Here is a 26,388-nt window from a genome sequence, read left to right as displayed (position 1 = left end):
ATAAAGAAATTTAGTCTATCATGGTAATGGCATGAAAATTGTATTTTCCCTTTGTACATTCACTGTAGCGGTTACTTGATTACTGATACGTCTGAAAATATAAAGTGAAAGTTAGTTATTATATTGATTAGACCGGGCGACAGTGTTCATTACGGTGCATCACGTCGTGTCCTGGCCGTATTTTTTCCTAAATGTTATTTGCAAAAGAAGTTAATGTTAGACTGCTTACTTATTGTAAATTCAATCAAATCAGCAAGAAATTCAAATCAACTTTCTTAAATGAGAAACGCAGTCTGTTTGAATAAGCAAAAGCACATACATAATTCACGTAAACAACTGAAATACAATAGGGAGAGAAAAAACAATTAGATACGAAACTGCAGGACTGACTTTGAAGGTGCATGTACCCCCTGCAGAGTATCTGTAATAACTGATGAACTATATCCAGGGTTCTTAATATCTGTTAGTAATCCAACAGATTGTGCAGTCCAGAGTTATAGGCTGAGAAAAATGCTTGGAGAGGGCTATTGAAGGCCTTCAATTCATGCCATTTGCATTTTTGTACCAATGTGGAACTCCTCTCCACGCTGACTGGGGGTAAAGGAAGGGATTTCTACATGATGGAAAAAAGAAAAAGTCTGACTGTCAATAACAATCCCACCCCTAATCCCACCCCACAAATAAAAGGTAGGTTCCGGTAATTCATTCTAATAACGTATTCAAAATGAATGCTACCACCGGGCGTTCATACAGTTCCCATGTGAAAATAGAAGTTATAGTTTAAGAGATGAAAGTCAAGTGTTTAAGAAGAAGGTGAGTAAATGTCGTCTCGCAAAATAACCTGCTGTTCATTTTATTTCTATAAAATCACAAAATAATTCACTTATTTATGGTATTCTATCCGGGATTTGCATCTGAAGAAAAAAGCAAATTCTTCCTATTCACGAACCATTAGTCGATGCAATTGGATTCGATGGCTTATACCATTTCTAAAATTGAACAATTTAGTTCTACATGTAAATGACTGGTTAGGCACTTGGACAGCCATGTCTTCCTATACATTTCAGAAAGAAATATCGACATCAGGTACTTTCATTTGAGGGGGTTTATTGTATTTAAAGGTCTGAACTGAGGAAGATAAGTAGCTCTGGAGGATTTGTAGAAATAGGAAATAGACTTTGGCGCATTTTCAAACACGGATAGCTTACCTTGAAATTGATGGTTCATTTGTTAGTCGACTCGTTCTTTTAATCATGCACTCACCTTGTGATAATTAATTCATTATTTATTTATTCATACTTTGATTTATCTGTTTAATGTCAATAGCCATTCATCTAGCTGAAAACCTTGAATATATTTCCCTGACGTTCACTCCAAGCTTATTTATACCATCGGTCAAGCAACATCCGTCCAATTGCTAAGCCTATACATACACGCAAAAATCCGATCAATGTTAGTTTTGAGAAAGAGCGTCATGTAAATATATATTTTTAAGTGTTTGTTTTACACCCGGTGATGAAAAACGATTTTGAATCAATGTTTCTTTTTTAGACGCTTAGTTACGGCACGTAAAGTAAAGGCACCAAGGGACTTTGTTGCTACCAACCTAATTAGTAGCCATATTGACGAATTGCTCATCTTTCCCTTACTTCTGTTTGCTTATTAGAATATTTTCAAGTTCTATTGATTTGAGGCCAACAAACACGGCAAGTTTGCATTGGAAGAACTGATCGACAAAATTTCTTTTTGCTCATTTAGATTCCGATCAATTTATTTCGTAAATATTTAGCTGACACATCTTAACCTTTTAACAGCGCGTTTTATTAACACTTGTTAAGTTACATGCACATATACACAGGTTATAGCAAAATGTTATATCTGTTTAAGTTTTTCGTCAAACATTACCTTAACGGCTTTTGGAAATGAAATATACCCAAGAAAATGGACTGCTATACAAGTATAACCGATGTCTCCATGGTGTAGCTATTATTATGGACTACTTGCGTTAGAGTTGTACAGGCACACATGAGCCCAGGTATATGTATAACTCTAATAATATATGGCCTTAGATCACACACACACACACACACACACACACACACACACAAAGAGAGAGAGAGAGAGAGAGAGAGAGAGAGGGAGAGAGAGAGCGAAAGAGAGAGAGAGAGAAATCATCAAAAAATGATGTATGTTTTATGTTCAGTTCAAATATGCTTAAATTTAATGACGAACTGACTAACGTGGAATCATCCTCAGATATCCGTGTATGTTAAATAAATTGCAATCTTTCCCAGACTTCCCAAGACTTGAATGGAAGAATTTCGGAAGTACATTTTGACTCTTTTACTTGTGTAGTTTTTTGTGTAGGTACTAAAGGCGTACTATACAGGCATATAGTCCAAGAAATTGGTGCAGAAAAAAGGGTGAATTGTGCGTTTTTTACCTACAAGCATGAAATTTGCCGCAGTTGTAGATAATGGAATTCTAAGCTTTTTTGGATATATGGGCATGTCTGAAAATTCCAGTATGGCCGCCAAATCCAATATGGCCGCCACAAATACTCTTTTAAATTAAAACATCTAATATATAGTCCTAAAATGGTTAAGAATATCATTTTATAGCTGGAAAATATAATGCTATGAATGAATTATCAATATCCGCTTCTACAGGTGTATAGAATTCCAAAATGGCCTCCAAAAGTAAAATAAGCAGTTTACTTACACAAAATATGCAGCAATTTTGTAAAATCATCAAGCACTTACAATTACAAGCATAAAAATTGGCACAGTTATGTAGAACATGATTCTAAGCAACATTGGATATAGGGGCATGTCTGAAAATTCCAATATGGCAGCCAATTTCAATATTGCCCCCAAAATACCCTATCAAGGTGAAAGTTATTTGTATAGTCTTTTATAAAAATATCATTTAATGGTTAGAAAATACCATTGTATGTATGAAGTATCAATATCTGCCACTTAAGGTTTTAAAATTCCAAAATGGCCTCCAAAAGTCAGCAGACCACAACTATTGAATTGTAATCACTCGGGAATAGGCATGTGGGCTTTGCAAACTACCTGTATAATCAGCATATTCCTACCTGTGCAGGAGCTATTCTACAGAGTTTTTAAAAAACCAACAAGCATGATTCATTTATTATGTACTGAAAAAAGTCCTTCTTTTGATAAACCAACATAAGTAGTTTGACTTTTTGCTCTGGATTCTCATTAAGATCAATTCCCAGTTAGCAATCTTCTTATATGGCACTCATGAGTGACTCCCCCTTTCTAAGAAAAAAAGTATCGTGCAAAATCCATAAAATGTGAAAGAAACACCAGAATAACTTAGCCTTTAAGAGGCAAATATAAAAAACTTGGGGTGTACCAATTTTGTCTGTTGGTTATGATTCTTCAGTTAGATCAGTGCATGGCGCTTCATCAAATGCTCATAAATATAACAAAAATGACAGCTAATCAAACATACAGGTCTCAACAATTTGGTGTTTTTCATTGGTAAAGTACTAAAAGTGGGGCACATTTGCACTCGATAATGTTATGATGTTATCTTGTGCTTCAAAAGTAAATTAGAAAAGCTTCTTATTTTAAAAATTGGCTTTAGTACATTCGCAGTAATGGCTACCGAGAATTTAGTGAAAATTTATGAGCAAAGAAATACCTGTACCCCAAACAGAGGGCAGGTGTTGATACGTGCTGTATCCAAGAGTTGCATTGCAGACTTCACACTTCGTGCACTAAAAAAGAAGCACTGATCTATAGGCGCCAAACGTTGGTTTTCATTTGATCATTTGGCAACTTGTTTAGTTACAAACTTATACTTTCAAAAAACTGAACATGAAAATAAAAGAATTAAAATCCTCCAGACAGTTAATACATACAAAACTTCAAAAAACGATGTATTCTGAGGATTTTACAAGAAATTAGTGCAATATGGACTTTGAAAGGTAAAAATTCATGAGATTTCCGGCATCATTGTCTCTGTGGGACAATCCAGAATGAAGCCATGAGGAGTATTCACTTACCCAGCTTACAAAATCTACCAGGTAGCTCCTACCACATCTGTTTGTAGTTATGTGTGCAGTTGCTAACTGTGGTGAGGGGAGTCAGAAGCATTGGAAGACTGGTGCTATAAGGGTTCACACTAGTAACCTACATCTACTAATATGCCCTTCCACACTTTCATGTTCCTATGGACCGTCATGCATGTAAACTGAGTCAGAAGCATTGGAAGACTGGTCCTATAAGGGTTCACACTAGTAACCTACATCTACTACTATGCCCTACCACACTTTCATATTCCTATTGACCCTCATGCATGTAAACTGATGCTTTCTGGTGTTAAAAACGACCAATGCCTCTTGGTATTTTTGTTGGAAAGTGGATTACATGTAGAAGCTTTAGCTTTAAGGAAATACTGGGAAAGCTGAGGGAAACACAACTACTAGTAAAGCTAGGCACACATTAATGAATGAAAATTATTTAACCAAATAAGTAGAAATTTCGGTGTAGCTAGCTGTTATCCTCTGTTGAGATATTGTCCATTTACTAAAGTAAAAGGTTGACCGCCCATAAAATGTGCAACACTTACTTGATAAAATAACTTTCGTTAATTTGAAACTTATTTGTGAAAATACCTTGACATTTTCATATCCTTCACATTTATAGAATTGCGGCATGTGGTGTCACAACTAGACCAAAAGGAGTCCTGTTCCATTTTTTATGGTCATTTGGGTCTAAATGTAACTAAAGGAGCGAAAAACCAAAAAAGAGTAAAGACTGTTGTCAGTCAGATTATATAGTAGTCCTTTTTTTACTTTAAAAGGGTTTTAGTGGCCATATTAGAATATTCAGACATGTCCCTATATAACAAATTGCTTAGAATCCTGTTCTGTACAATTGACCCAATTTTCATGCTTGCAGTTTTAAGTGCATGATAAATTCACCATACTGCTGCTGTGAGTGGCCTGTTTTTCTTATTTTTGGAGGCTATTTTGGATTTCTATACACTTAAAGAATCAAATATTGATACTTCATGTATACCATAGTCTTGTCTAACCATAAAATGTTATCTTAAGTTATGATAGGATTATATATACTTGAAGTTTTAATTTGAACGGGTATTTGTGTCGGCTATATTGGATTTGGGGGCCATATATTGAAATTTTTAGACATGCTCATACATCTAAAAGTGCTTGGAATACTGTTTTACAACTGTACCAAATGCCATGCTTGTAGTTTTTGATGAATTAACCACTCTGCTGGATATCTTGGATTAGTAGAGTGCTTTTTACTATTGGCGGCCATTTTGGATTTAATACACCTAAAAAAGCAAATATTGATTCTGAATTCATACCGTGGTGTTTTTTAACCTTTATATGATATTTACGCCCTTAAAAGACTATATACTTGAAGTTTTAATTAGAAGCCGTATTTTTGGAGACCATCTTGGATTTGAAGGCCATTTTTAAATTTTCGGATATGCCCATACATCCAAACTTGCTCAGAATTTCATTTTCCACAAACCTGCCAAATTTTATGCTTGTAGTTTTAAGTGCTTGATGAATTCCCCATTCAAATGGATATCTTGAATAAATGGTCTGCTTTTTTTACTTTTGGCGGCCATTTTGGATTTAATACACCTGAAGGATTCATACCATGGTGTTTTCTAACCTTTATATGATATTTTAAGTCATTAGAAGACTATGTACTTGAAGTTTTAATTTGAAAAGGTATTTTGGTGGCCATATTGGATTTGACGGCCATTTTGGAATTTTCAGACATGCCCATATATCCAAATTTGCTTAGAATTTTATTGTCCATAAGTGTGCCAAATTTCATGCTTGTAGGTAAAAAATGCACAATTTTTCACCAATTTCCTGGACATTACCTAAAACGTCCAGCAGTGTGTTCTGTGTGCCTGCTAATTGATTCCATCTACAGTTAGAAAATGCTGATGCAAAAATGTAATAAATATTTAATTTATTTGAATATTATCTATTGATTATCTTTGCATAAAAACTAGACTTATAGCATTAAGATTCTCATACCAAACATAAAAACCTCCTCATGTTGCAAGGCGATAGACATGTACGTTTTTAATTTAAAGTACCTTCAAGGCAAGTTGTGTAGGCGTTGCTTCCTGGCCATTTGACCACGGTCAAGGCGAGTGCAGATGTTTTTTATCAACTTGATAATGATGCTCACGTATCCTGCAGGGACGTGGTTCCCAATCTGATTAAACATGCAACCTCATCCCTGCTTTAGATCTGGTGACATCAAGGGACCCTTTATCTGAAGGTGCATGCAAACACAGAACCTTAGGGTGAAGGCTGTGTTGTGTAAATCACGACAGTATTGTTGATAATAAATATACATGAATAAGTACACCGTTACAGTGTTACTTAGGAATTAAACGTTTCTGTACAATGTGTATTACACACATCTTTCTAGTAACAAGCCTGTAGTACTCCAAATGTGACAGTTGTGTAGAAAGAGACACCGTTGGTTTCATGGAAACTATCCTTGGAAGCTTAACTGGTGGTCTCAAGGGCTTATGGTCTGACAATGCATTAATAAGAAAAAAATTAAAAGCAGGTTTCCCACGAACAATCTGTTCCGCCCACCATGTTATTATGGTTTGCAGCTGAGTCCCGATTCCTCTAACATTTGTGTCAATGGCAGAGCTAGACAGTGTATGTGACTGAGGTAAGGCTTGTATTTTGACTTACAAGATATGCAACCAGGGTGGCACCAAGAAACAATCATTAGTTATTCAATGCAAACCGGCTTTCGTCATCTTCAAATATAGCTGTTATGAGGTTGAAACTTCAGAGGGAACGTTTCTTTCGCATTTTTTAGTCTGATGACGAAACTGTGAGGCAGTTCTAGCCTAATTTTCACATAGAAAAATGTCAATCCGATTTCGTACGTCCCTTTGATTATATTATTCTGATATGTTGGTCTTCATAAGTGCAGATGTAATTTGAACCGACTTAATTGCTTCAAAACAGACCGTTTATTCACAACATGGCTACTTAATCGTTGTTTCACATGCTTTTCATTTTAACCATGGTATGATATGCAGAGAATTCTCGTCTGTATTTCTTAAAGGTATTTTCTATTACTATCCTAATTTAAAAAAATAGCCTTCATGTAGAAATGACGCACCATCAACAGACAGAGTACATGTACCAGGGTGTTCGATAGCTTAGAATTCAGTATCAAACAAACAAACAAACAAACAAACACTATAAGAATGATTATTCCATAAACAAATACAAAGTGGAATCCCGTTCATTTTACAACCGGCTTAAGAGGCATTCTTGCCAATGCCAAAAATCATTGCTCTGTTATTGCCTCTTTATTGCTCAATTGGATCTGTTGCAATTTGTAAGCATTAGATAAATTGACCATTGTTATGTGAAAGCAACCATCATGTGTGACGATGAGAGCTGTAAATGCATATCGTGATTATAAATGGATCATTCGAATGCCGGATATGATGCCATTAGAAAATGTCAAGTAGTATAGTTGTTGATCGTTTTGTATATTGTCTTTGGGCTTTTTATTGGAACAAAGTTTCCTGGTAATCCAGTAAGCATGTCTCTATAGGTGGCTGAGCGTTCGTCATTTTCAATGTACATTGGTCTCGCCATATTTGCTCTTGGAATGTTTCCCTTTTTATTGGACCAAAGGCTTTCTAATTAGCCCTCGTCGAATCGCTTTTGCACGTTGAGGTTTTATTGGCAATATGTAATCTGGTGATCCACTAGGCCTATGACCCCCTGGCGTCGTCCATAGCCATTGGCTTGTTGAAAACGAACCATTAGATTTCCCAGAAAAGCAATCACAACAAAATTTGTTTTGTTGCAAATCCTCAGCACGTACACAGGTTTGATGGTTTAAACTGACACAGAGATCCGTCGAGGCACGTAGTGTCTAAATGTTAAACTTTGCATGTTTGTTGTTGTTGTTGTTGCCCCTGAATTACGTGCTTATATGCTCTCCCAAGTTAAAATTGAATGTCATCGAAATTTGAATTTGGAGAGTTGTGTAATTTCACTTACCACAAATACCGTACATGTCAAAGCATTGATTTTTAGCCGATATATTGTTAAGCAGCACCTACGGGCGGCCCACGGTTTTAATCGTATTTCAAAAACTGAAGGTCAAAGTAAAAACAAGTTATTTCACTATCAGCATATACAGGTAGAACGTTTTCAAATTACTTCTGAATCAAACAACAATCTTGTGCGTTTTGTTGTACAGCTTTGCAAGATGTTTGGTAACGCCAGGAAAAAATGAAACCCTAACGTGGATTCATCAACTTATACATGTGCATGAAACACAAACGTTTGAATTATGTTTTAAATGAAGGAATGTGTCAGATATTGTATTGCCAATTTTAACAAGGAAAAATTGGGACCCTATCGATTTTGATCCCTTTCACCGCTATTTACTCTCAACAACTGTGTTTTTACATCAGTTCAACATTTGAAGGTACACCGTTCATTCCATTGTCCTTTTATCACAGGTATATTCCAATCAATAATTTCCATCTTTGCCTTACGATTTCTTTAGGCAATCCACCCCCTTTCACAATGCAACGACACAACGTCAAGTTAGTTAACCTTTGACCCGACAATCTTATTAAAACTTCAAACATTCGTTTCAGAGATCTGGCAGCGTGAGAACTCTTCTGAGACTCAATATCGGTTGACGTGAGACAGCGCAGCTGAGTGATTTTACTCCGCACATAAATGAGCCATTCTCCATGAGGTGGATATTGAAATACAGCCATCGAGTTATTTCACAAGCGATTGGCTACTTAAAGAGATTGATGCATGGGCAAATAACCAGATGGTAGATTCGATCTTTCTCTCTCTTTCTCTGTCTCTCTGTGGTATCCTATTGGAGCACGTTACCGCGCTGCGCGCGGTGCATTGACATGTAGAAATATACAGAAACGTAGGAAGCCCTAGCAAGGAGTGGATCATTTAGAAGTTTTTTCCCATAATACGCTCTGTATGCATGCCAATAACATGGGTACCACAGAGGAAAATTACATTTCCTGCATTGCACATTAAGATTTCATAGGAATTGCATCACGACGGACGCCAGTGGATACCTTAATTAAGTGCATACTAATTTGCAGTCAAGAAAACAATACACGACTGGACTAGAAATAGACAGCGATCAGTTGGTTTAAGCAGTAATCATCCCTATTGTGACTGTGGTATACTTTACGCCATCATTGTTCTTCGTTGCCATAGAAAGAAACACTCGCTCATTATGGCAGCGTCTGGACGAGCAGGACGTTCACATTCGAAGGCTACTCCTAATTTTGCTTCCCCCGGAGTGCAGGGGGACGTCTGGCAACACAAAGATAAGGTAGGTACTTTTGTGTTCTGTAGAAATAGAGGTATATATATATATATATATATATATATATATATATATATATATATATATATATATATATATATATATATATATATGTATGTATGTACGCTTCGTGATACTACTTAAAATGTGCACCACAGGGAATGCAATTATTTTCACATTTTCTGTAAACGGCGATTCTATTCTGTAGACACGGCACCATGGATCGGGACGTGTAGTGTAGTGTTGTTAGAAGCCATGGTAACCGGAGGTGTTTTGATGTCTTAACTATTAGAAGATGCTACCTGGCAAATTAACATTGCTAAATTGCTTCAATAATGGGCATACAGTATGACACTAAGTTTTGTTCGTTATTTCACGTCCGCTTTAATAGCCATGTATGTGTATTGTCACTGCCAGATCGCGGATCAATAATGCCTATTAGAGCAGTCAGAAATGTGACCTATTTGAGTGAAACCAACAACTTTATCATAATGCGTTTCTTAATCCGGGGTTCTCTCATACTTGAGGACAAATCATTCCATTTCCCTATTGACAATGACAGGATAAATTCTTAGATCCTTTCTCTTTCTTACTTTTAATACATGCATATTGGTACATACCGCTGGTAAACTGAAGATAAGTTGGGCTAAACATGGCGTTATACGATATGATATTACTATCCCCGACCCAATATCTCCATGGCTGATTCCTCATCTCTCCATTATCCTATTGAAAATTAAATAAATCTCAAAATCTCTCTTCCCCTTACCTCCAGTAGTGTGCAGCCGTTGAGTGGTTTATGCATGTGTATAAATTATTAGTAATGGATGGATAGTTTAACGATGAGAAATCGATGACAAATCCCGAGGTGAAGTATCTATCGGCGGTGCTTTGAAGTAGGTTTATTGTAAACATTTGAAAAGCCAATAGGGTCTATCGTATTAGCATCAAGAGAAAAGTCCAATGGACGATAACTGGATGGAGTGCCCGTTAATTGGGAAAATAAACTCGAGACCAACTCCCCAATACCGACGGTAATACATGAGTAGGTGCCCAAAACAGTGCTAAATTATCCATTTTGCCATAGGAGTCTTACTTAACTTTGTAGTGTAGGTGTAATTTGCAATGGATTAAGACAGATCGCTTTGATTATCCACAGCGGGATTTACATCAAACATTTACTCGGGTATATAAGCTACATCTGAGTAATAATTCTGAGGGGAAAAAAAGCTTTGTCTTGAGAATAATTAGGGTGGTGAATTTGTGTTGTGGGCGAAAAATCTCGTAGGTTGCACTTACGTGATGTTTTAGGAGTATCATATCAAAGTTAACATATAAATGTTTTCTGAATAATGTGATTTTTATTCAAGCCATGTTTTGTGTACGTTTCTTATCATTGCTGTGTGTACAGAGAGATATTAAGACAAATGGAATGACCAACAGCATAAACATTGACAAAATACCCTCTTTTAGAATTTATCTGCAAAGCAGTTGTGAAAAACTGTAATAGGGGTACACGTAACATTTGTTTTGTAACTACTGTTACGGCGTAAATAACAAATTAATTATGGATGTTAAAATGAGATCGAAAGGATCATTTTTAGAGTATTTTTTTTAAACACGTGTTTTTTGGGTGGCTGATTTAATTTTGAGCGTCAATGAATGTCCAATAAGTTCCATACACTGCAAAAAACAGTGTTTAGCTCCTAAACACATTCTTAAGCGCCTGATTTGTCTCATTTTTTCAACTGTTTTAGCTGCTAAACAAGATTAGCTCCTAATCGTAAAACATGCGTTAAACCTTTATGTGTTTGGCAATATAACCCGTTTCGGGTAGATATGAAATTTATTGAGTCAGGCCAATACATATCATTAATACACATCATTAATACAGTATAATAAATAAAAAGGGAGAGTTCACTTCTTATATACCGCACTACTGATGCGTCTCCGCGCAGTTTACGGACGCCTGGTCAGTTTTGGCCCTGGTACAATCTGGATGTTGACGCCACCGCCTCCCTGGGGAGGTTATAGCCCAGCATGCCGTACGAAGCGCTGAAAGCTAGCAAACGAAAATTTATTTCTCTGCCAGACCAGGAACTTTATCCCTGCTTCAACCCCTAAGTGCTGGGTGCCAAGCACAGCAGGTATCGTTTATGATAACAAAAATGATAATCTTTATAAGCTCTAGCACATTTTAACAAAAGTTTATGACCAAACAAATACATAAGTAGCGTAATATGTAAAGTGGATATACTTTAATATTAATTATAATATACATGCAGTAATACGTGATAACTTTACACAGGTTAAAACTGAGCTACATGTACATGACACATTGGCTTTGGTATAATATTGATACCTGAATTATTACACATTACTGTCATTTAGAAGGTAATTATGTCGTTATTATTTGGCCAAACCGCCAGAAATTGTATTATTGTGTCATACTGTGTTATTTTGTCGTGTTCTTGAAAGACTGGTATAGATACACAGACGGAGTCGAACTCATGTTCTCCAGCTTCGTATGCGGGAACTCTAACCACTAAGCCATCCGATACAGTTACAGATAGATGCTGACGGTCACAACTTCAGAAATGAATGGCTTCTCGAGTTTATCCAACTCCATCGAGTATCCGTGCTGGCTGCGTTTAGCAGTTCCACACGTTTGGCAGCTCCGCACATTTAGCAGATGTACGCGCTTAGCTGGGGAAGTACTTAGCCAATCTATTTAGCCTTGCGATAAACTTAGTACAGATTCATATACCGGTGAAGCTAAACACAGCTAAGCCTGTAACAGTGCTAAGCACGTCTGGCATTGTCCTCTGTGAGAAGCTTGACATGTTTAGCTTTTACAAATTTTCTAAATGCGTTCAGGTGCTAAACGTGTGTTATAGGCCTATGAGTTTAAAAACTAAACACTGTTTTGACAGTGTGCATTAGTGGCATAACTTTCCCCTTTCTAATGATTCAATTTTCAAAGTGTGGGTTTCAAATGTAATTTAGGGCGTAAAAGAATGACCAAAAGATCAATTTGTTAACTACAAGAAGTAGCCCCTTAAAAAGATTTCTTTTATACTCGTGGGAAGCCGATCTGATTTAGGGCGTCAAAAATGGGCTAAAAATCCATCACTTAGCAGCAAAAAACCACCCTTTGTAGGGAATTACTTTTTGTAAGTGTGGGAAATTTGATTTTTGATGCCAAAGAATGACCACTGGATATATCTCTTGACAGCAAAAACTAACCCCGATCAATTTGTGGGTAGGTTTCCGAAAAACAAAGTTATCCATAAGTGCTCGAAAACCTATTAATAACACTAAGACCTTTCCAATTTTGATATATCGTGCCATCAATTTCACACGTTATTCAAGGTGTAGATAGACAATTAGAATAACCCTATCGAATTATCGCTAATCTTTATCCTCAATCGATAATATTTATTATATTGTATTGCGCCCACCTAATAAATAATAGGATTAACTTTATCTTATCCATAGAACATAAATCCAAAACACCCAGCATGGTTTTGTAAACCTTCCTAGAAATATGATAAGAGACATAAGCTTTATCGAGAATCGAAGCAGATTTTTTTTTCAATAGAACACCCTCAAAGGTACTTTACCAAAGATATTTCCCCGTGGAAACAGAACGAAGGGCTACATTATGCGTCTTTATTTGTGCAATCCCACCCCCTGCCCCCTATTTCATGAATGGTGTCTCGAGCATTTCTCCCTTTGTCGCTCTCCCTGTTATTCCCCTTCCGACATCTCATCTCTGTCCATCCCCGAAGTATCTATCTATTTAACTATTGTAGAGCTGGGGGGGTGGGGGGGGGGGGGGTGGGGGGGGGGTGGGGGGGGGTCGCCAGGATCGTACTGTATCTGATCAATTAATTTGTTTATTGACTGATAATAATATCAAAATGAACATATAACAGTTGGAAGATCCTTTTACATTTCAAATCGCAGGTTTATATTCAGGGATTTATTTTGGCCATTTTCTAAATCTGTCAGTATTTGCAGCCTAAATGCCTTGGTAATGTCTCAGAATATCTTACACTCATGTATTGAAAAAGCGTGGTGGTCATATCTGACTGTGCCTGATGTAATATTTACACCAAAACCATAAAGGCTTAATGTAAAAAATACAAAATGCACAAAACCGTAATTAAACTGAATTGTGAAAATACACGCACAGCCTAAAATGAGTGGCTGCAAGACTTCATAAGATGAAATACATTTCATGCCATCGATGTCGTAGAAAGAAAGTACTATGCGTGAATACAGAGAATTGACAAATACACATTTTACTTAACAGCTGATTTATTACTATCTAAGATGCCAATATTTGGCAGACTGTGGTACAATTAAGCAAATGTTTAAGTGTGGTACTACTGTCATAGAAAGGAAATTTGATGACTCTTAAATATATTTAGTATTATGTATAAAAGACAGTGGATTTGCCTGGGAAGTTTCCACTGCGTGCACCGTATGATCGATTCGGTTTAGCTGATACAGCGTCTGTCACCGCAAAAATGCCATTACTGTGTGTGTGTGTGTGTGTGTGTGTGCGTGTGTGTGTGTGTGTGTGTGAATATACTAGTGGTAAAAACCGTAAAAATGGTAATGGTAAAAACAATGATTAAAATAAGTATGTGTATGGAGAGAGAGAGAGAGAGAGAGAGAAAAGGAGAGCCAGTGTCTTCTTCAGTTAGCCTTTCACAAGTCAATCCTAACAAATATCCATTAGGTAGTGATCTATCAAAACAGTTTTGGTCATCCTGGTTTGAAGTGAAAGAGCTATTGGTATCATACTATCAGTAATTTTCTTCACCAAGTTGCATCTTCTCTTTCAATAGCGATAAATTGCCTTCCATCGTGATGTTATTAGGGTTAGTATAACGTCTTTTAGATGTTATTGGTACCAACTTTTCCAGTAAACGATTGCCTTCCCTCGAACTGTGGCAACCACAAACCTAATCTTAACGGGTTTGAAAGCCAAGTACAGAATGCTGCCAAGGATGTTGTTGAAAGGACGGCAATTGTTGCCTTTATGCCCGCCTGGAAATTGATTCATTATCACATTCACATTGTATGAAAAACCATCTATAATGCGTGTATATAAGTGCCGGTGATCCGTTAAGAACTTAACTAACGAGTGGAAGTGGTTTAAGAATGTGGTAATCAGCTGGAGAATATACGTTATAATGACCAGAATGGATGAAACCTTCTCCAACACTATGTGTCATACCGTACGTACATTGTAGCAGTATTGACTTTAGTTGTAGGCCACTGAATAGATTCGCCGCCAATCACATTCTCTGTAAGGCCGCCTTCTCTCCCCCAAGCCCGCGATATACGTATTTAAGTGCAGCTGCGTTTCAGTTTCATTCTGAAACTGAATGATAACGGACAAACTGGGGAAAAATATGACATCACAGTGTCCCTTTTCTGCGGCTACCAACACACTAAGATATGTAGAGATATCCTGGATAGTGCTTCTGTCATATAGTGCAAATAAACTCGGCGCCCTCAAAACAATCAGTGTGTGTGTGCGTGTGTGTGTGTGTGTGTGTTACAATTACTGCCCACGTTTGGTAATTACAACCAATGTCAGACCTGTTGACATTAGATATTGGCACAAAACGGAATCAGGAAGTATTTTGTGTATATTGTCACATTAAACCTATTTGAAAGAGAATAGGCAAAACCAGGTGGTACAATCCTATGATGTGGGTGGATTCAGCAAGGCTTTTACAAAACGCGTGTAAGCATTCACTTCTTGCAAATCCTTAAAACGCAGCATTGATGGTTATCTTGTGTCGAATCCTCCTCTTGATTTTCTATTTATTTTAAAATATGTAATATACTTTACAACACAATATCAAATTAGTGTTAGGCTCAAAAATAGTTTAGATATTACACTTAGGATTATGAGTTTGCCAAACTTGCGTGAAAAGTCGAGTATTGAAGGTCATTTTTCGTGTATTTTTTCATTTATTTATTTTCGTGTATTGATTTACTATTTCCCAAAGTTACAATAACAACTGAAACCTAAATGCTGCAGGTGAAAATGATAGCATAAGTGCTATACCTATCAGTAAGTGCATACGCCGCCTACACGGAGTCATGATTTTGCGTGCTTGCTTCTATTTCTGTGAGGCTCACGTTACTTTTGACGTTGTCTGGGATATTTCACTGACTGATGAGAGCTAAATCTAACATGAAAATAAACCTTCAGTGACCTTTTTGATTATATTCATTTATGAAATTAATTTCCTGACACCTTGCTTATAATTACATACTTGGGGAGAAGCGTTGTAAAACATGTCCCGCCATGGCTAACAAAGTTGGCGTTGTAAACAAATACTTATCAGATGGGAAGGCCAAGGGATTGAAATATTTTAAAAGGTAACAAGTTTGGTATGGGCAGGCCTATAATCATATTTACATTTCATATTTTCTAGAAAATCACCCAGTGAGCGTAGACCTCCAGCAAGACAAATAATTAACTAATAATCAGTCATTAATTAATGAATGGATTGTCACCAAAATCTAATCACTTTTAAGTTAGGCAATTTTTGGCCTATCCAAATATTTCATCAAAATCCACCCTTAACCTTTTGCATAATGTTGCTAACAGAGAGACAAGCTAACAAACTAACGGAATCAAAGACCTTGGCGGAGGCTAAAATGTTAAGAGACATATACGGGAGACACTCAAGCCTTATATGCTGGAAGCCAGTCCAATAATGCTAGATTTTTATTCTGTCAATCAAAAAATCTACGAAACTGCTGACCTAAAGTTCAAGATTTTTTGCTTGTTGCCTTTGAAAGATATTTTTACATAAGATTGTGCTGGCCAAATACAGCGAAGGATAGTGATGTCCAGCAGTTTTCCAAGTGTGGTAGTAGAGACAGGCGACCAGCTGTAGCAGTCGCCATTTCTTGCGTCAAAGGTGTCGAGTTTGCTTTCTGAAAGAAAGTGATTTTGTTTGTTAAGCTTTTCACTCGCAGCGAGTTCACTGAACAAAAGCGGTGCTTCGTTTACAAACTCATGTAGCCATCTTAGTGACTTTGGCAAAAAATAAAAATGACATCATATCCCTTCAGGTACAAATTGATCATGTTTGAATTAATTTTGTAGGCCTACTTGAGTTTTTTCAATTTGATATTTGAGAGCTCGTAAAAGCAATAATATCGTATAGTGATAAAAGAGGACCATTCCCATTGTGTTAACAACAAGGCTATACGACAGAAGATATACGTTGTTCTAGTGTAAATGTACTTAAAAAACATCGCATGCATCAAAGTAAGAGTTATTTCAATTACGTCAGCAGAATCAAGAAAAGCTCAAGTCACAAGTCTATTGTTTACAGTTACTTTTCCATATTTTGTCCCCTTCTCATGTACCAATAGAATACTTACAATGATCAAAACAACTTTCCAAAGACAACGTGTGCCTGCATGTTAAGAAATTGTTGTCGTTGTTTTGATGTCATAGATGGCAAGGAAAACCACATGTTCATATGATACGTGATTCGACAGAAAAAAATTGTGACAATAATAATTAAGTGTGGCCGAAAGGTGATAGTTACACCCACGTTTGAACCACCGACACAGCACTGTGTGTGATGAAGCAAAGGCGATTTCACAGACGACAGAGTTCCGAGGATCCTATTTCCGCCTATTCTATTCGAACAAACACAATATACCATGCAATGTTTATTTGGGCTATTTTCACATACATGTATCTTGCTTTATACTTATCTGCATTGCAAAGTTTTGACTGGCCCTAGCATATGATTGTGCTACAGGTGAGGGGAGTGCGCTTCCTTTGCACAAGTTCACTCCAAACTGTTTTGCCTAATCAAAAGTCATCCGGTTTACGGAGTTTCCCTTACTATCTCTTAGAAAGGGCGATTTATCGATCTTCTATGCATTTGCATTCTCTCTCTTTTTTTTTTCCTTTTTTGATACATGCCTCAACTTTTCTGGAGATATAGCTTTCCAATTTTCCGAAATACTGTTCGTTCACTCACCATCATTGCAGTCTGATCACTACACACTTTCTATGCTTTGCAGGGCGCAATGCGATACACTGGATTTCAGTCCGGGCATTATGATTTCGGTCCTTAATAGATTCATTTTTTAATAAAACACCCGTGCAGTCAAGTGTCAAAGACAGCTGAAATGTCACAATACAGTATCATTGCAGTCACTGGTGCTGCCTTAAACATAAAGACGTCAATGATGTCAAGAAAAAGTTCACTCCGGAGAAGAGTGTCACCTGGGAAGAAACAGACGACAAAACCTTTTCGTGTTTTGTGCTTAGTCTCATTACCCACGTATGGGGAAATGCGTAAGTAAGCGAAGATCGTTTTCGCACCGGTAAATACTCTCAGAAAGTCAAATAAAACATTTACATAGCCTTGACATAAAACTTCTGTGATTCTTTTGTCGCGACTGTATGGTTAAAACTCATTAATTCCGTGGAAAAAAATGAAGCAAAAAAAAGTTGAGTTGATAACGATAAAAAACTGATCAATACGCTGCAGCTATAAGCACTCAAAGAGCTCAAAGAGCATACTGCGCTACTTTCCGTTACAATGGGAAAAAACCAGGACTTGATATTTGACTTCACTTTGATTGAATATTCCATCCATATCAAATTAACGTATTTACATGTCATTTGCTTTCACTTCCTGAAATTACCAGTGCTTCTTTATCAAATGTAAATGAACCACGTTTTTGATTCAAAACGTACATTTACTTTGTAATGAAATATGAAAGTACATGTAGACCCAGAAATGATTTTTATATAAAAACGCCAAGACCACAAAAAGATCGTTTTTTCCTCTCGCGGCTGCATTTCAAAGTATATAAACCTAACACCAGACAGCTGCTTGTGTCATTTTGTTGGTTTTATACTGGTATTTCGGATTGGAAAGGGTGGTTATAATGTGGAAAACCATAGACGACGTTGCTTTTTAAGGTACGTGGACGCTTAAGTATTCTTCCAATAGATTTTTTCAGATAGAAATCGGTGCAGTTCTTTCCATCAAATTAAAGTAATGGCAGTTTAGGGTAAGATGCTTCTGCATGACTACTTGGTTTAAATCCTTTATTATAGCACCTATACTAAAACATGATAAATGATCATTATCCTATACTGTAAATAGATATATAATATACCAAAGTATATATGCCACGAAAATGCCCCTTGTATACATGCAAATCACTCTATTGCAAAATGCCAATGAAGGCTTGTCTAAAACTGTTCTTTTTACATACCATAAACGGCAAACGATGTCCCATTGTGTAACGTTAGAGGAGTATTTATTTCTATTTAAACTTCAACCTAGAAAAAAAAGAATAAAAACGCCTAGACGTTTGTCTGAATCCAGATTTTCACATAGAATTGCCAGTAAGACGCACTTACCCTCGCTGTTACGTCATCACGAAACCGTCTGCACACTCGGATCAGTGAACAATAAGACTGTTGAGGAACAAATGCCCTGATGAATTAAGTTGTTTTTGTCGGTACTTGTACACTTTAAATGATTAAGACTTATCAAATATATAATTTAATCCTTTCTTTTCTTTTCTTTTAAATAATTTTAAGATGAGCCTTATGTACCCTTGCACCATGTAATTCAAGAAAACCTGTTCAGATATAAAATCAGTTTTACAAATAGCCGCTCCTCTGCACGGTAAAAAAACGTTTCAACAGTGCTTTGAATTTATACTGGAACCAAGTATCTCACAAAAGCTAGCTGAATCGTGTCCAAAAACTTCATAACAACTGAAGTAGTTTAGGATGAGATTTAGATGAAACAGCCAATAGGATTCTAAAAAGGGCGGATTTAATATTCAGGAGTATTTTTAAAATAACTCTTTACACATCCAGCTAAACTTTTTTCAGATATAATGGCACTGACCCAAAGAGAACACCATAACTTCTTTTAACACAACTGTTGCGGTGTGTGTTGATACAAACACAAACAGCCTTCTATACTTGCCATCTTAACGTCATCGGTCTTTAAACGAACTGAGTGAAAACGTAATTGAAGATTTTTGAAACATTGGTGAATTTGCTTTATAAAAGAAACCAAGGACACAAAGAGATTCGACAACACCGCGGCAAGACACCCAGAAAGAGTAATCTGCTGAACGAAAATGCACTGTTAAGTCAGTAATATCTAATATTGATGTTTGTTTGTGGCTAACTGGTCATATTAAGAGGGGAAAAGCGTACAGGAAGAGGTTATATGGGCTAGTTTGACATTTATCAAATTGCAATCAATAGGATTCCATTCTGTGACGTCTATGGACAATAAGTCTATATTGATCACATCTAGCTTCAACGAAAGCCAAATAAATTATGGAAATGCCAGATATTTTGCTACGGTCGCTCGCAAACAGATAGGCCGAAAAATATTTTTGTAAAATTGTTACTGAAGTACCAAAAAATGTAACAGTTTGTAAACGTGAACGCAGTGCGAAATAACTCTTTTTTTCTTCAAAGATCTGACATCCAGTGCGTTCCAAACACAGTGCCCAACTTTTTCAATCCAGCCCGATTGATGGGTTAGATCCATATTTGCATAGCACGATGTGACGTCATCCGTAATCGGTCGGAAAATTCTAGGAAAGGCACACTTCATACATGCCGCGGCTTGCAATGGTTCCAGAGTGTCATGCGAGTCGTTAGGGACCTATATGAGATTTGCTAATAAGTTCGTGACATTTACACAGTAAATACCAAGTGTGCTCGGGTGTGCATATACTTGAGACACACCATGGGTATGAACAGCGAGAGCACTGCTTGATCAAGAGGCTGGAAACACTAATAAGGTCTGTATATAGAAATGTAATGATTAAAAGTTGAATGGCAAAATTTGGTAAAGAATATTAGGTCGAATATATCCAGTTTTAAGAAAGTAAGAGTTGGCACCGTGCCAAATCTAAGCTTGGAAAAGTGCTAATTCTCTTGTTAGTCAAGGGTATCCTTTGATAAATTAAGAATTACTGTCAATTGTTATATCACTAATGAAAAAAAATTACATTTTTATGAATTCGCTAGTTGTAAGTTAAGAGATACAGTAGGCCTATATGAAAGGTAGCCTTGGACGGGAAATCAGTTCAGTATTCATTTGGGTATCCCTCTTCCCAAGTGACTCATCCAATAACTAGGTTCACATTGCTCACAAGTAATTACATATTGATTGTAACATCTTGTATTTTTAATGCACCTGCGCTGTATTTGGACTAGGGTTGTCAGTGCAAATTTATTGAACAGGATACAGAAACCTGATTGATAAAGAAGAAATATCGATAATTTTCCGAGAACAGATGCAGAGGGACAATCTGTTATGCAAGATCAAAAGTTGAATTCCGATGATTTTTGTTTGAGTTTCTTGCTAGTATGGCTATCAACTAACATGTAGCACAATGGTCATTGGACGACATACTTATTCAAAAGTTCTCATTAGTCGAATCTTACTGTAGCCGGGCCAAATTTAGCAAGTTCTGGGGCTGTAAAACAAACTTCAAAGGCGCCACTGCAACACGTGCTCTGAGGAGCTAAGGCTATCGCAGAGCCAATACCAAATGCAGTTTTTCTTGCTTAAACACTTTTACTTTTTATGTACAATTTCATCTTTTTACGAAACAAGAAGATATCCTTCTTTTCAGAAAGGTTTTAGTTTTAACCAAAGCATCCAGTAACCTCTTCAAATCCCTACTGCCTTTTACTTGAATCTTTACAGAACGTTCATTCATCCAGGAGTAGGGAAATGGGTGAGATATTAAAGTCTATATGGCTTAAATTCGTTTTAGATATTGGGAAGGATCTATATTTTGCAATAACTGTTGTCAGATTGATGCTTACGTGTATAAAGGAGGGCAATGGTTCCCAGACAAAGTTCTAGGCAGATGTTCTTAAAACTTAAATCAAATATTTCTCAATCTCTCCTTTGAATGCCAGTTTCATTGTGCTTATTGATAAATCAGAGTCTACAAAGGGAGTGGAGGTATATCTGTTTTTATTTGCTCAAGTCGATTTTTCCTATCAAACGTTCTCGTAATGTCAAACCAAATGCGGTGATGCCAGACATCAGCGCACAGTTATTGCTATATGACATGACAGATTCATCAGGATTCTTAGTCAAACATAGTAATTACTTTGGCCTCAGCCGATGACTACAGTGTTCTTATAATTAATTGTAGTCTGTCTGTTAAGGTTTGCTTTGCATGCTTTCTCGCCGTAAAATGAAGACACAATAGATAACATAACGTCTCGTTAAACAGTTTGGGTTTCGAAGATAAGTAGGCCTAAGTCATTTTAACAACTTTGACATTATTACAATATAAAGTTTCTGAAATGTAATTTGGCCTTGAAATCACCGCTACGATACATCCCTGGTCACCTTCAAATATTTCCTCATATTAACTATGAAATCACCACCATGATATAGAGATGTAAAGACGGAAACATTATTATTAGTTATTATATCCTAGATTCATGAGAAAGACTGAAAACCGCATACTACATGTATGACAGTTGGTTACGTAGGACGCCTTATTATCACCCGTGAATTGGACGTGCGTTTGCTAAACTTATCTGAAGTGTACTTGATGACCGATTTGCGTCACTTCATCATGGCTATTTTCCGCAGCAATTACTCTTGAATTTCTCGATAGATTTCGGGTCACGGAAACAACCGATTTTTCCATTGACTAAACAAGGAAAAAACCTGTAAAGAAATGATATCTTTGGCTTAGAGACTGAATAAAAACAGTCATACACTACGTTCACCATCAATGAATCTTGATCACGTGAATTGGCGATTCCGTTGCTGAATGTGACACCTAGAAAATGTGGACTTAGATGGTGGCTCGAAACGTAGTGTAGGGCCTATGACTCTCGTTATTTAGTCTCTAGCAGGGGCGGATTTAGGCCGTCTTCTGGGTCTTCCAGAAGACGGTCAGATTTTCAAGTTTATATTGACGGGTATCTATCTTTTTCTGTCGGAAGACGGTCAAAAATGGAGGATGGATCCACAAAGATAATTTGGAAGACTGTCAGAAAATATCTCTGGATCCGCCCCTGTCTAGGTCAATCATATCTAGAGACAGCGGAAAACCTTTTTCATAATTAAGTAATTCGGTTTTTTTAAAGAGACCTACGTGTAATACCATAACTAGACCTCGCATCAGTTTATACGTCAAGGGTGACATTAATCCATATGCTGGTAGTCACCATTGCTCATGGAGAGACTAAAAAACCAACAGTAGCTACTGGAAGATGATCTGTAAAAATTGTATAAAAATAATAATATAATAATAAAAACAATGATCTGCTTTAAAAATCTTGATTTATACATTTTTACTTTGGTGCACATTTGCAAATAAAAAAAATAGAATCAAAGCACAATGGCACAATGGCTGTGGTACCATTTTGCATGTTAACATTAATGCGGTGGCATACAGTACATACATACATACTTAACACACCATTCAAAGTTACAGGAATAGAATTATTAGTGCCCAGAACTCCACGAAAAAGATTTTGAAATCAACTTTATTATTTCTCAATGCCATATAATTTATTCAATCATGCAAAACATCGCGTTTTCCAGTTCGTTTCTTTCTTTTTTCTGTAATTTCCGAGGTCCCGCAATAATTTACTATCATCTACCGCCACCAAAGGCCTCCAAGTGTAATTTCGATTTCACAATAAATGAATTGAATTTGGTTCAGTTGAAGTTAACCTTGAAACCGTGGGAGACGGTAGAGATATGAATGAAGTTCCGTGTTTTAACGTAGGCCTACCTTAAAACACGGAACTTCATCCATAAAGTGGTTAGCGATAAAATACGTGATTTATTTGTCTTAATAAAGATTGCCCCCCAACCCAAACCCTACCTTCTAATGAATTATAACATAGCTCTTGCAAAGAAAGGTTTGGCTGCTTGGATTAAGACTTAATTTCAGCATTTCTTTTTTCATCTTCCTGCAGTTTATATTGACACAAATACTTTAGTGATTGACATCGCAAAGACAAAATCTGTGACATGGTACATGTAGGTATAAATTACGAAACGAGTCTGTGTCTGTAAAGAAATGGGCGTGATACATGAAAGACCCATAAATCTTTGTAAATAAACACATGGTATCTTTCATCGCAAAGATGAAATGTAGGATATACGTCTATATAACCCAGAGTAACGGTGTAACGGTGTATCGTCTGCTGAGATGGTAATAGAGAACAAAAATTCGACTGTGACACAGTTGGTCCGATGCAGCAGCTGTAGGAAGGGTCGAAGATACATGCCTACATGCAGTAGACGCTGTTATATATACGGGGGTGCGTACATGTATGTATATGTGTGTGTGTGTGTGTGTGTGTGTGTGTTAGAAAATTTAAGTTTTTCTGTCATTATAATTATAACGTATTAGCATATCAACGTAATATCAAACAGAAAATACACCAACACGAACACTTTCTAACCAAATTACTTACTTACTTACTGATATTGAATTCTATGAAACTATTCCAAAAGTATAGTCTACCTCAAACGAGAAAAATAAGAGTGTATTGAATCAAAGACATTGAAATCAGGTAACACGATTAAGTTGGTCATAGCATGGGAAAAGCAGAAATAAGTAGAAATGATGGCACAAATTGAACACGTTTTCATGCCTTGGCATTAAAGAGAGTAAGTTTGATAAAACAATGTGACAAATAGATCGATGAAGAAGAAAAATTGATGTCTCGTACTTGTACACGTACAATGTACTCTATAAATGGAGCATCATTGTAAGAACGTTAACAAGGTTCATTATAGGCAAGGAGATATTTGATACCAATTCCTTGGTATGGGCAACAGTTTTTTTATTTATTCAAAGACATATCACGCGCAATCTTCCTCCCACGCACACCCACATACGTGTCAGAGGGAGCAAAGACATCTCTCTGTCACGAAACCTTGTACGCTCAGCCGTACTGACAGGTAAACGGCACATTGTGATCATTTTCTCTTATTAACGAGAAGAAGCATCAATGGAGTATTTACGTAGAAAACAAATATATTACCTTAGAAATCCCTGTGGACCTGTGACATTAATAGCTCCTTTTTATTATTTTGGGTAGCTTATCAACTAGACGTCTACGCCAATATATATTTATATGCAAAAGAGTCATTTTTTGCGCTGATACATAATCTACTACATGAAAAAATTTACCCAGGTCTCTAACTACCCCCACTTATTTGAACTAGTACCAGCAATCGTATTGGCTTATAATGAGCTTGGACCTTAGGATCATGATATTTTATTTATTAAATTTTCGTCTTCTAGACATGCATGTTTACATCTGTTTTCCCATTAAACAAGGTGAAACGGGCTGTAAAACTGTACATAAAATGCAAAGTATCTGGCATAATGTATAGGACGACATGCTTGGCTATAAGGTGATACATGTAAGGCTGGGTTCACATATATCATCGGCTTGAAGTCGATCTTGATGAGTCCTTAAACCAAATGGTGTGAACCAAGCTTCCCCCAGGCCCATGCTAGTGTAACGGTGGAGGTAATTAAAAAAACACGTCCAAGTATTTTACGGTAAAGTTATTTATTTGCAAGATCTTCACAAATGGCGCTGTCAAGTAACATGACACAGTAAGTAGTAATCTGTAAAGCAGCGAACATTTTACATGAGTGTCGAACGGCAGAATGCGCTCGATTTATGTGATATTCCTATTTATATGTAAGAAAAAAACTGTAAAAATGGGAAACGAGGGCAGGCAGTGATGCATAAAGTATTTGACGGAGTAGCAATTAGAGTTCCTGAAGAATTAAGTCCCTATGGAAAGAAATTTGATTTATTTTATCTTAATCATAAATACAAGCTTAAATGTGAAAAACGATATACAGTGTGTTTGTACGTCCGATGTGTTCTAGCTCATACTATCTGTACTACGGCCTGTGTTCACTGTGTTCACGTTAATAGTGTGCAGAATCAGAGGCACGTCGCCTATAAACAATTAGCTGTAAATTGATTGTGGGGCTAGGGAGAGCTGCCCGTCATTGCAATCACCACTGTCAAGCCAAGCCCTCCATATCTGAACTCAAGCATTCAAGTTTACATGGTTATAGTCCCAAACGTAAACCGGGCTTTAACGCGGTTCTACGTCGAATCAGATCCAATAGGTGTAGAGTAATGTGAACATGGCTTAATAACAGTTATTTAGAACCATCTGCTTACCATTGTCGCTGTCATAAATGATGTTACTTCATCTACTCACAGCATCCTCCCACTCTCGTCAGTTTCCCTGATGGAAATTGGTCCTTCGATATTTGAGATATTCACAATCAAATTGACGTAAGTGAAAGAGACTTCAAATCTAAAATATGTTAGTATATGCGTATAGGCAAGCAGATGACGTTAGTGTGTAATTTTGAGACAATGGGTATACACGTACTCTTGAATTGAAGGACATGAGTATTTTGTTGCTGATATTTAATGTGCTAACAAGGTTTAGGGTATAAGAGCGTGAGTTGACCGAGACGGCAGGTAAGTCTTATTAATACTGGAGATAGGCCTGGCATACAAAGTAGGTCAAAACGGGGGTGGGGGTGAGCGGGTAGAAATGTAAAGGTAGACTCACTATCTCCCTCCCTCCATCTCTCTTTCTCAAACACACACACACACACACACAGCACGCGCGCAGACAAACACTCACGCGCAAGCTTACACTGTATATGTCAACATGGTAACTGCTAAGAAGAGAGAGAGAGAGAGAGAGAGAGAGAGAGAGAGAGACTATTCCCACAGATAATTGGATCGATCTATCCCCCTGGGGAGTCTCACTAAATTGCTATCAACTTACCCGGCTTTAATGTATGTCACGCCTAGAAAAACTGTTAGTAATTATATCTTTACCCTAGCTGATTTGGTACGCGTGACAGACATTTAAGCCGG

At 36.9% G+C, this 26,388-nt stretch overlaps 1 protein-coding gene across 3 annotated transcripts in view; it reads left to right on the top strand.

Annotated features, from left to right (window-relative positions):
* Positions 1-8,692: 8,692 nt before the first annotated feature.
* The window catches only part of LOC106177890 (GTP-binding protein Di-Ras2), a 32,324-nt gene continuing 14,628 nt past the window's right edge, over positions 8,693-26,388 (top strand). The window contains exon 1 of one of the 3 annotated variants that reach the window (XM_087000741.1): positions 8,693-9,407. In XM_087000741.1, the coding sequence (XP_086856867.1) occupies positions 9,309-9,407 (99 nt within the window). In that variant the 5' untranslated portion in view covers positions 8,693-9,308. Of the gene's footprint in view, positions 9,408-18,298; positions 18,397-20,067; positions 20,259-26,388 lie in introns of those variants that run through there. The other 2 variants (XM_013560828.2, XM_013560827.2) reach the window with 2 other exon arrangements.

This window comes from Lingula anatina, chromosome 1 (genome assembly GCF_051362555.1).
Source record: "Lingula anatina isolate TDL-2025a chromosome 1, LinAna3.0, whole genome shotgun sequence".
Taxonomy (NCBI): domain Eukaryota; kingdom Metazoa; phylum Brachiopoda; class Lingulata; order Lingulida; family Lingulidae; genus Lingula; species Lingula anatina.
The sequence above is the reverse complement of the archived record's forward strand: the minus strand, read 5'-3'. Positions and strand labels throughout refer to the sequence as shown.